At 42.1% G+C, this 12,623-nt stretch overlaps 1 protein-coding gene across 2 annotated transcripts in view; it reads left to right on the top strand.

Moving 5' to 3' along the window:
* rps6kc1 (ribosomal protein S6 kinase polypeptide 1) overlaps positions 1-12,623 on the top strand; it is a 146,588-nt gene that overhangs the window by 55,442 nt on the left and 78,523 nt on the right. Inside the window, exon 7 of one of the 2 annotated variants that reach the window (XM_073050861.1) lies at positions 8,572-8,955. The exons of the other annotated variant lie outside the window; for it this stretch is intronic. Coding sequence (XP_072906962.1) covers positions 8,572-8,955 — 384 coding nt within the window. The remainder of the gene's footprint in view (positions 1-8,571; positions 8,956-12,623) is intronic. 2 annotated transcript variants of the gene reach the window in all.

The raw sequence follows: 12,623 nt of genomic DNA, 5'->3' as shown, positions 1-12,623 counted from the left end.
CATGACCAGTGGTGTTCCACAAGGGTCAGTGCTGTGAACTCAGTTGTGAAAACAGAAACATAGAAAACCTACAGCACAATACAGGCCCTTTGGCCCACAAAGTTGTGCTGAACATGTCTCTACCTTAGAAATGACTAGACTTACCTATAGCCCTCTATTTTACTAAGCTCCATGTACCTATCTAAAAGCATCTTAAAAGACCCTATCGTATCCACCTCCACCACCCTTGCCAGCAGCTCATTCTACGCAGTCACCACTCTCTGAGTAAAAAACTTACCCCTGACATCTCCTCTGTACCTACTCCCCAGCACCTTAAACCTGTGTCCTCTTGTGGCAACCATTTCAGCCCTGGGAAAAAGCCTCTGACTATCCACACGATCAATGCCTCTCATCATCTTATACACCTCTATCAGCTCACCTCTCATCCTCCTTCGCTCCAAGGAGGAAAGGCCGAGTTCACTCAATCTGTCTTCATAAGACATGCCTCCCAATCCAGGAAATATCCTTGTAAATCTCCTCTGTATCCTTTCTGTGGTTTCCATATCCTTCCTGTAGTGAGGCGACCAGAACTGAGCACAGGACTCCAAGTGGGGCCTGACCAGGGTCCTATATAGCTGCAACGTTAGCTCTCGGCTCCTAAATTCAATTCCACGATTGATGAAGGCCAATACACTGTATGCCTTCTTAACCACAGAGTCAACCTATGCAGCTGCTTTGAGCGTCCTATGGACTTGGACCCCAGGATCCCTCTGGGATCTCACCATTAGTCTTACCATTAATACTATATTCTGCCATCACATTTGACCTACCAAAATGAACCACTTCACACTTATCTAGGTTCATACCATCTGCCACTTCTCAGCCCAGTTTTGCATCCTGTCAATGTCCCGCTGTAACCTCTGACAGCCCTCCACACTATCCACAACACTCCCAACCTTTGTGTCATCAACAAACTTACTAACGCATCCCTCCACTTCCTCATCCAGATCATTTATAAAATTCACGAAGAGTAAGGGTCCCAGAACAGATCCCTGAGGCACACCACTGGTCACCGGCCTCCATGCAGAATATGACCCGTCTACAACCACTCTTTGCCTTCTATGAGCAAGCCAGTTCTGGATCCACAAAGCAATGTCCCCTTGGATCCCATACCTCCTTACTTTCTCAATAAGCCTTGCATAGGGTACCTTATCAAATGCCTTACTGAAATCCATATACACTACATCTCCTGCTTTTCCTTCATCAATGTGTTTAGTCACATCCTCAAAAAATTCAGTCAGGCTCGTAAGGCACGACCTGCCCTTGACAAAGCCATGCTGAGTATTCCTAATCATATTATACCCCTCCAAATGTTCATATATCCTGCCTCTTAGGATCTTCTCCGTCAACTTATCAACCACTGAAGTAAGACTCACTGGTCTATAATTTCCTGAGCTATCTCTACTCCCTTTCTTGAATAAAGGAAAAACATCCACAACCCTCCAATCCTCCGGAAACTCTCCCATCCCCATTGATGATGCAAAGACCATCGCCAGAGGCTCAGCAATCTCCTCCCTCGCCTCCCACAGTAGCCTGGGGTACATCTCATCTGGTCCCGGTGACTTGTCCAACTTGATGCTTTCCAAAAGCTCCAACACATCCTCTTTCTTAATATCTACATGCTCAAACTTTTCAGTCTGCTACAAGTCATTACTACTATCACCAAGATCCTTTTCCATAGTGAATACTGAAGCAAAGTACTCATTAAGTACCTCTGCTATTTCCTCCGGTTCCATACACACTTTCCCACTGTCACACTTGATAGATCCTATTCTTTCACGTCTTATCCTCTTGCTCTTTTCCCCGTGACTGCATGTGTTTCCAGATGGTCAGTAGGTTATTTGGTGATTATAAATTGTCCTGTGGTTAAACTAGGGTTAAATCGGTGGTTTGCTGGGTGGTGCAGCTTGTTGGGCCAGAAGGGCCTGTTCCACGTTGTATCTCTAAACAAATAAATATCATCTTGCCACCTCATATCCTGTCTGCTCTGCTCTGAATTAATGTTATTCATTCATTTAACACATAACCACATAAATCTGTTAAGATAACAATACAAGAATTTTGTATGTTTTTACAGAGTGGTTTCATCTGATTAAAAGTGACTCATGTTGTCAGCTTGGAGAACTTTCATCCATACATGTGCTGCCTCAAGATTGATTCATCCCTGGCCAGCCTCCCTTATTCTATCTGCCTCTGTTGTTACAAGTATCAACCCTCAACAATAATCAGTTAGGCACAGAAAGGATCTGTATTAACTGACAAATACCTTTATTGGTTCAGTTAATAACAAGCACGTGAATTTACAAAACTAACTGTCCAGGCACACACCCACTCGGTTTCCCTGACCCTCCATAAACAGATAAAGAATAGAGAAGGTAAATACCCGGGAAAGGAACCTACACTGGCTGGGCATTCCTCTTGATCCTGATGTAATCTTTACATATTTTATATGTGGTCATCTACTTCTGTGATGGTTAGTCTCCAGAATTGTTGCTCTCTGTGTTCCTGAAATCTTCCACTCTTATCCTTTTCCTTATCAAATCAATCTGTTATGTTTCAATTTTGTTAGCTCAAGCTTATCTGACTGATCTATGCTAACTTCTCATATGATCTGGCACAGGGCTACAAGCAGTATAAGTTTCCTCAGACTTGTTTCTCAAGTAACTTCCTTTGTTCTTTCCAACTCAGAACAGTTTAGGCAGGTCATCCAAATACTTGGCCCGGGCTACTTCAGATCACAGGCTGCTCTTTCTACAAGCCTGCCATTTTTACATAACTGAATAAACAGCTTCCTGGTCTCAGGTTAGCAGATCATCAGCAGGAAACTTATTGTGTCCGCTTTCAGTTGCTCTAATTAAGCCATCCCCTAGCAGGAACCAGTTCACTAAGCATTTCACAAAATGGTGGCTGCAAGAACAATCTCACAAAATGGCAGCTGCATTCCTTTGACCACATGACAAAAACAAAAATATTTTGGTTTGCCTGCTTCCACTGTCTTTGTTTCATTCCTGTTTGCTGATTTGCAGATTTTATTTCTTTCTGACCAACGCTGTTGTCCATGTGTCCATTCTTTATTGTCCTTGAGGAAGTACTTTGTAAGTTAATAATATTGGTGGTTCTAGACTTGCATATAGGCCAGACCGAGTAAAGATCATGGATGTCAGGCAACCGGTGGATTTGGATGAAAATCCTGTGTAGTAGTTATCATTATTAAAACCATACATTACTTCTGATTTACTTATCTACTCGAATTCAAATGAAAGTTATGTACAGAAGGCAAAATAAAGACAAAAATAGAATTACATGAGATTAATTTATTTTTTAGAAATTAGTTTTAAAATCGCCAATGCTAGTATAACCACATTTTTAGTGCAATGGATTAATAAAAAAAATCATCCCCACTCAAACAGACAAGCTCCAAGGCTTTCTTGACTTGTATAATGGTGATTGAAGAGGATGAACAACTTCTTCCCAGCTGTCTTGGTGATGTGGTTGGATCATGAAGCTCTTGGAGTGGAAGAATGTGCGCAATGGTTCTATGCAGGAGCAAAGAGTGGGAATAAAGGTAGCCTTTCTGTTTGGCAGCCGGTGATTAGTGGTGTTCTGCTGGGAGCAGTGTCGGGACTGTTTCTTATCACGTCATATGTCAGTGATTTGGATGATGGAATTGATGGCTTTGTGGATGATACAAAGACAGGTGGAGGGGCAAGAAGTGTTAAGGAAGCAGTGATTCTTCCTGCTTAGAAAGATTAGGAGAATGGGCAAAAAAGTGGCCAATGGAATACAGTGTAGGGAAGTTTATGGTCATGGGCTTTGGTAGTAGAATAAAAGTGGAGGTTATTTTCTTAATGGGGAGAAAATTCAGAAATCAGAAGTGTGAATAAACCTGGGAGTCTCATGCAGGATTCCCGAAAGTTTAATGTGCAGGTTGAGCCGGTAGTAAGGATGGCAAATGCAAGATGAGCACTCATTTTGAGAGGACTGGAATAGAAAAGCAAGAATGTAATGCTGAGCCTTTATAAGGCATTGGTCAGATCACATTCTGAGTATAGTGAACAGTTAGGGGCTCCTTGTCTAAGAATAAATGCGCTGGCATTGGAGATGGTCCGGAGTAGGTTCGCAAGAATGATTCTGGGAATGAATGGATTAACATATGAGGAACTTTTGATGGCTCTGAGCCTGTACTCACTGGTGTTTAGAAGAATGAGGGGGGTCTCATTGAAACCTATCAAATATTGGAAAGCCAAAGTTGAGCAGATGTGGAGAGGATATTTCCTATAGTGGGGGAGTCTAGGACCAGAGAGTACAGCTTCAGAATAGAGGGACTTCCCTTTAGAACAGAGATGAGGAGGAATTTCTTTATCCAGAGGGTGGTGAATCTGTGGAATTTATTGTCACAGATGGCTGAGGAAGCCACGTCATTGAGTATATTTAAAGTAGAGGTTGATAGGTTCTTGATTAGTCGGGGCATGAAAGCCTGCGGGGAGAAGGCAGGAGAATGGGGTTGAGGGGATAATAAATCAGGCATGATGGAATGGCGGTGCAGACTCCATGGGCAGAATAACTTAATTCTGCTCCTATGCTTTATGGTTTTTGAGATAGCGGAAGATATGAGTATCTCATAGCACCCACATGATCAAAGGGAGAGCATGCGAACTCCATAACAATTGTTAAAGTTATATTGTGATCTATATACACAAGTTCACAACCTAATTTCCTACTGGTGCATAATGTAAAACTGGAGACTGGAACAATAGTTTGTGTGCTGCAACTGATGATTCTGGAAGTTTGAATGTGATATCTGAGGCTGTTTCTCATTTTACTTCACAACGGAGACTACAGATTGCTCAAGATGTGACGTTATTGGTGCGGTGGAATAACTGTATGATGGCATGAAGAAGCCCACAGGTCCTCTCAGAGCAAGATGGCTCCCCTTCAAAACCATCAATGCAGAAGTAATCACAGACAGGGGCAAACAAATGGAGAGATGGGTAGAACATTACTCTGACCTTGCCTCCGGAGTGAACACTGTCATCTCCTCAGCCCTGGACGCCTTTGAGGGCTTGCCGATCATGGAAGAACTGGATGCCGAGCCGACTCTAGAGGAACTCAGCAAGGCCATCAGCAGCTTGGCGTCAGGTAATGATAAGATTCCCCCAGACCTGATCAAGCACTGCATGACTACCCTCGTGTACCCGCTGTATGAACTCCTCTATCAGTGCTGGCAGGAAGGAGCTGTACCACAGGATATGAGGGAAGCCATGATCATTACTGTATACAAAAACAAAGAAGAGAGAAGAAGGACATCTTCCTTTTGAGAGTTGTTATCAAAGTCTTTGCTCGAGGCTTCTTGGTCTGCCTGCAGAGGTTGGCTGAACATGTCTACCCGGACTCAGAGTGGCTTATGAGTTGGAAGGTCATCTGTGGACATGATTTCCTCATTCTGCCAACTCCAGGAAAAGTGCAGAGGACAAACGAAGCCCCTCTACATTGTGTTTATATTGATTTCACCAAGGCAGTTGACTCGGTCAGCAGAGACGGGCTCTTTCAGATCCTCTCCCAGGTAGGCTGCCTGTCAAGAGCATGATCAGATCCTTCCTTAACCATATGGAGAGCACTGTGCAGTATAACGCCAGCTCTTCAGAGCATTTTGACATAAACGGTGGCATCAAACGCATCTGTTCTTTCACCCCAGTTATCTTTGAGATCTTTGCCCTTCTCCTGAGGCATACACTTCTACTGCAGTGGAGGGGATCTACCTCCTTTCTAGATCAGATAGCAGACCTTTTAACCTTGCCTGTCTAAGAGCCAAAACCAAAATGCATGATCAGAGACATACAGTTTACTGATGATGCAGCAGTCACAACCCCAGAGCTTGATAGATCACTTCTCTTACGCCTGCAAGGAATTTTGAATGACTATCAGACTGAGAAAGACAAATGTCCAGGGACAAGACGTGGAGGCACCAACAGTCATTACCATTGATAACAATGAAGTGGATGTTGTACATCAGTCACAACCTCTTCACGGACACAGAAATTGACAAGCACATCAGGAAGGCTGCAACAGCTCTTGTTTGCCTCAACACGTAAGTCTGATAAGTCTGAAAGAACTCAATCAAACAAAGTCTCAATCAAAACAAAGATGGCAGTGTTTAATGTTTGTGTCACAAGCACACTGCTGTATGGCAGCAAGATATGGACACCGTACACTGACTAGGAAAGAATACTCAGCATCTTCCATAAAAGGTGCCTTTGTTGCATCTTGAACGTCTCCTGGAGAGGCTGAGTACCCAATGCTGAGGTTCCCTCTCGTGCTGGCCGCCCCAGCGCGTACACACTGCTCAACCAGTATAGACTGCGCTGGCTGGGCCATGCCTGCTGCATGTTGGATGGCTTCAGTGAGCTGGCTTCAGACAAGAGAACTGCTGACTGCTCACATCTACACTGCAAGGATGGCTGCATGACATCAACTTTCAGTCCTGGGAGGTGCATGTAGCTGACTGCACCAGCTGGAGAAGCACACTTATGTCAGTTGAAGAAAAATTCCTGAAATCAGCAGAAGGTAAATGGGTGAATAGAAAGCTCCAGCACAGCTGTGACCACTTATAGATGTGACCTTTGCAACATAAACTGCCATTCCTGTATTGGTCTCCTCATCCTCAACGTAGACTGTTAGGATGCAACATCCGTGGTGGACTTCGACTAACGGAGGGCATAACTCTCCCGTAGGTTGCCTCAGATGTTTAGGTTGTAATTTTATTGCTATAGAATGAAAAACGAAGCCTGGTCAGACTTTATTATGTTTGCAGTTCTTCACCTAAAGATTGTCATTTCCTGAGAGTAGAAGGAAAAACCCATACTAACTTCTTCACGCTGGTGTTTATTGTTTCATATGCAGATTCCAGGGAATTTTTGATAAATGTATTAACTGTATTTACAATGTAATTACAATTTAGCATTCTAATTCTTTAAAGACATGGGTATCTAAGCTGCCGAAGTAGACCCATTCGCCCATTGGGTCTGCGTCAACATTCTATGAGATAATGTCTAATCCATTTTTGGTTTCAGCACCATTTTTCTGATCTGTTCCCATACCCTTCAACTCCTTTGTAGCTTTGGTATCTAACAGTGTTTGCTTTGAACCCTAACTCTGCACAACTCACAAAAAAGCATTTTCCAAAGATTCATGACCCTTTGAGAAATGAACTTCCTCTTTGTCACTATCTGGAATGGGTGCTATCAATTCTGAAACAGTGTCCCCTAGTTCTAGATAATGCCACAAGGGGAAGCATTCTCTCAGCATTCAACCTGTCAATCCCTCTCACTCCTTGTGGTGAACTACATATACCTGTCTGGACTGCTCCTGTGGCTCCTCCCACAGACCCTTGTATAAAGGCGATTGAGGCCTGAGCCCGGCCTCATTCTCCAGGATGTAGTGTTGTTCATTCTTCCAGTCAATAAAAGCTGATATCTGGCTTCTTACGTCTCAGAGTGAGTTATTGATGGTGCATCACTCCTGTAATTCTATAAGGACACTCTTCGTTCTTCTAAAACTAATTGAGCCTAAGCTGTGTAAATTTTCATGTGTCAACCCCTCCATCCTACGAATTGTCCTAGTGAGCATTCTCTGCGCAGCTCCCAATATGAGTACACATTTGTAAAATATGTAGACTGAAGTTGTTTAAGTTGCTTCAGGGGTGGTGTTATCAGTATTATAAAAGCTAAATCAAAACTTAAATACAAGAATTTCTGCAGCTGCTGGAAATTCAAAGCAATGCACACAAGATGCTGGTGGAACTCAGCAGGCCAGGCAGCAACCATGGAAATGAACACACAGTCGATGTTTTAGGCTGAGACCCTTCTTCAGGACTGAAAAGGAAGGGGAAGACACCAGAATAAAAAGATGGAGGTATGGGGAATAGTATAGTTAGAAGGTGATAGGTGAAACCAGGCGGGTGGAAAGGTAAAGGGCTGGAGAGGAAGAATCTGACAGGAGAGGAGAGGGACCCTTAGAGGAAAGGCACGAGGGGGAAATGATAGGCAGGTGAGAAGAGGTAAAAGGCCAGAGTGGGGAAGGAAATTCTTTTTACCGGAACAGGAAACTGATATTCATGCCATCAAGTTGGAGGCCACTGAGAAACTTTTCCATTATGCCTCATCCATTTTGCTATTCCACTGATCTTTCTAATTACTCGTATCTATTTGCTAACTCATTGAATTTTATGTACTAGGACCCCAGGATCTCTTTGTATCACAACTTTGTGGTCAAACTTCACTTAAATAATAATTTGTTCTTTCATTCTTCACTTTAAACTGAATAACTGTGCTTTTTCCCGCATTACACTCCATCTGCTGCTTCCTGCTCACTCATTCAATCTCACTCAAAAAAATGTGGATGGTCATTTGTTCAGATTGTCCTATGTACCTCTGCCATGTTTAATACTGTGAAAGTAAAACACCAGTTCCTTGTGCATTTACTGAAATGGATTTACTTACCTTTAATTTCCTTCTCTTTCCTCCTCCTCTGCAGAACAAGAACAACTAGGTTTATCCAGTGATAGTGATGCCTTGTCACTGACAGTAGATGTGGATTCTCTCACTGAATATGATGATGGAATGGCATCAAATAGGAAGTCTCCAGGCAGATATAGAAGACTTAGAGGGTCCCCTGAACCTGCTGCAAGGCACGAGACCTCCTCTCATCAGGACACGAGAAAAGATGGAGCAGGAGGAAGCAAAGTCTTGTGGTCACAACCATTTGGAAGTCTGAAGCACAGAACTGGGAGAAGTGACTACTTGGTAAAGGCAGGAGAGCAGATACAGTTGGCATTGCAGAAGGAGGCAGAACAAGATTATGAAAGTGCCTTCAAATTCTACCAGATTGGAGTTGATTTGTTGCTTCAAGGAGTTCAAGGTGAGTCTGAGCTGGAAAGAACATCTGTGCTTGGGAGCTTGTGTACACCAGCATAATCTTGTTGCACCTTTGATGTTAAAATTTCTAGGCCTGTATATTTGAAATTCCTGAGAATTTTGGACCTAATGCTGCATATGAGCTGCTGTTGGGTTGAAGACAAAATTTAATTTCAAGATGAAGGAGGAATTAGTAGCATTATGACGGAAATATTGTTTAAGGTGCATTTTGTTTTTAGGTTCTGTGATAGTGTAGGAGGATTTTTGAATGGTCCATAAACTCAAAACACCATCTCATCATTCTTTGTCACTATTTATTTGTTTTTGTAATTTATAGTAATTATATATCTTGGTACTTATGATGAAAAACAACAAATTTTATAATAGGAGTCAGCGATAATAAACCTAAATCTGAAATCAGAGCCTGTTTCTACTGGACACTAATCCTAGAGTTTAGAATCAAGTGGATAGTGGACTTGGACTGCAATAATATTGCTTTGGATTTGCTGAAGACAGGCACCACTGGAGTCTGAAAGGGTTCTTTGACCTATTTTCAAATGATGGAGGAATCTGATTTTGGCAGAAGGAAGGATTAGGCTTTGCCATGGACATCAGCTGAGGATGTTTCCGTTTTTGGCAGACTGCTGACGTCCCTCAGCAGTGGGTAGATAACAGGTCTTGACTCTGAGGACTTGCTTGATGAGGAGGAAAAACTCCAGGAGTGATTGCAGTGGGCTATTATTTTCTGAGAGACATTCAAAATGCTAATTAAGCATACTTATTGTTTCCTGACAGAGACAATTTGTCATGTATGACAACTTGAGTGAGGTGAGGCTTTGCCCAATCTAAAATTGTCTCCTTTATTCCAGGTGTAAATACTGACATGCAGACAAGTACAATTTTGCAGTTGGCCATTTATTTTCTTCATACTTTTGATCTTCCAGCAGATTTTTGTTGTTGCAGGAAATCACAACAGACCACATTGTTATCTTTGCATTTATGAATATAGTGAGGCAAAGAGCTATAAAATGTTGCAAAACTCATGCTCATCTCATTAATGAGAAGCTACAAATCACACCTTGAAAACAGTACTTGTGCTGAACATATCTGCATGGTTTTCCACCTAGGCATTATTTATGGAATTGCTTTTTATTGTCACATGTACCAAGGTACAGTAAAAAGCTTGTCTTGTATATTGTTCACACAGATCAAGCCATTGTGCAGTGCATAGATGGTACAAGTAAAACAATAATAGAATGCAGAATTAAGGTTACAGCTACAGAGAATGTGCAGTGCAGGTAAGTATTAAGGTGCAAGCAAATAACGAGGTAGTTTGAGAGTTCAGGAGTCCATCTTGGAGTACCAGGAAATCAATCAATAGTGTTTACAGTGGCAAGTTTGGGCACCCCTGGTCAAAATTTCTGTTACTGTGATTAGCTAAGCGAGTAAAAGATGACCTGATTTCCAAAAGGCATAAAGTTAAAGATGACACATTTCTGTGAGACTCTTCGGCCATCTTGCATGCACTGCTCTTTTGAGGTCTATCCACAGATTTTCAATGATATTGAAGTCGAAGGACTGTGAGGGCCATGGCAAAACCTTCAGCTTGCGCTTCTTGAGGTAGTCCATTGTGGATTTTGAGGTGTGTTTATGATCATTATCCTGTTGTAGAAGCCATCCTCTTTTCATCTTCAGCTTTTTTACAGACGGTATGATGTTTGCTTCTAGAATTTGCTGGTACTGTATTTAATTGAATTCATTCTTTCCTCTCCTAGTGAAATGTTCCCCGTGCCACTGACTGCAATACAAGCCCAAAGCACGATCGATCCGCCCCCGTGCTTAACAGTTGGAGAGGTGTTCTTTTCATGAAATTCTGCACACTTTTTCTCCAAACTTACCTTTGCTCATTATGGCCAAAAAGTTCTATTTTAACTTCATCAGTCCACAGGACTTGTTTCCAAAATGCATCAGGCTTGTTTAGATGTTCCTTTACAAACTTCTGATGCTGAATTTTGTGGTGAGGATGCAGGAAAGGTTTTCTTCTGATGACTCTTCCATGAAGGTCATATTTGTGTAGGTGTCGCTGCACAGTAGAACAGTGCACCACCACTCTGGAGTCTGCTAAATCTTCCTGAAGGTCTTTTGCAGTCAAACGGGGGTTTTGATTTGCTTTTCTAGCAATCCTACGAGCAGTTCTCTCAGAAAGTTTTCTTGGTCTTCCAGACCTCAACTTGACCTCTACCGTTCCTGTTAACTGCCATTTCTTAATTACATTACAAACTGAGGAAACAGCTACCTGAAAACGCTTTGCTATCTTCTTATAGCCTTCTCCTGCTTTGTGGGCATCATTTATTTTAATTTTCAGAGTGCTAGGCAGCTGCTTAGAGTAGCCCATGGCTGCTGATTATTGGGACAAGGTTTGAAGAGTCAGGGTATTTATAAAGCTTTGAAATTTGCATCACCTGACCTTTCCTAATGATGATTGTGAACAAGCCATAGCCCTAACAAGGTTACTAAGGTCTGAGACCTTGATAAAAGTTATCTGAGAACTCAAATCTCTTGGGGTCCCTAAACCTTTGCATGGTGCTCCTCTCCTTTTTTCCACTCTAAAATTGTAAAAAACAAAAATAATACACTAATCTTGCTTAAAATGTTGAAAAGAATGTTTTATCTTTAACTTTATAACTTTTGGAGATCAGTTCATCTTCTACTCACTTAACTATTCACAGTAGCAGAAATTTTGACTAGGGGTGCCCATAACAGCAGGGGCTGGTTTCTGTGCTGTGCTTGGCTGTGTCCTCAACTTCTGAAACTGGAATTAGGTTATTGTTGTCACAGTGATTAGCTTGTCCTGCAGACTGATTGAAGCTGGATTCTGGTGCATTTTGTACTGAATTTCAAAGAAGGTTGTAGCTATTTTTGATAAGGGTCACATAACAGTAGAATGAGGCCGTTCATCCCATTCAGAATTCTGTTGCACCCAGTGAGCGTAGGTTTAAGTTAGTTAAGACTGGGACAAAGGAGATTTAGAAGGAATCTGGTGGGGAGGGATATTGTTTATTTAACATGGGGTGGTTGGCATCTGTACTACATTGCCTAAAAGCATCTAGGCAAGTGCTTGAATTAGGTACAAGGTACTGAAGACTACAGAGCCAATGTATGAAATTTGGAGTTGTGTAAGGGGGTTCCAGAGATGACATCACTACAGTGGGTCAAAGGGCCTGTTTTGATACTGTATGACTAATTCAGTGGCAGATACCAAGCTTCAGTTTAGTGCACTGCTCAGGTTAAATGAATGTTTTGAGAGGATAGGATTGGTCTACCTCACAAATTCATAGCACGTCTCACACTTAGAGCTACAACTCACGAGCATTATTTTCTGAATATTTGAATTAATGTATTTGGCAGTTAATGTGGCAGTAACAATGGGTCTTCAGGCAGACATGGTCAGTGTTAATTATAGCTGTCAAAGTAAAGTTTATTTTTCAATACAGACAAACATTGTAAAGCTCAAAACCACTTTTAACATAAGCACAACTTCCAAGACGTTTTGTATGAGTGAAGGGAAAATAGCACTGGGCTTGTGGTGAGAGAAAAGGAAAAGAAGTCCAAAGATGAGACTGGGCACATTTTGAGGGGCCTGTGCTGTTTTGTGCAGGGGAAGGAGGGTGA

The sequence above is a fragment of the Hemitrygon akajei genome, chromosome 7 (assembly GCF_048418815.1).
Source record: "Hemitrygon akajei chromosome 7, sHemAka1.3, whole genome shotgun sequence".
Classification (NCBI taxonomy): domain Eukaryota; kingdom Metazoa; phylum Chordata; class Chondrichthyes; order Myliobatiformes; family Dasyatidae; genus Hemitrygon; species Hemitrygon akajei.
Note: the sequence above shows the minus strand (reverse complement) of the source record. Positions and strands in the feature narration are given on the sequence as shown.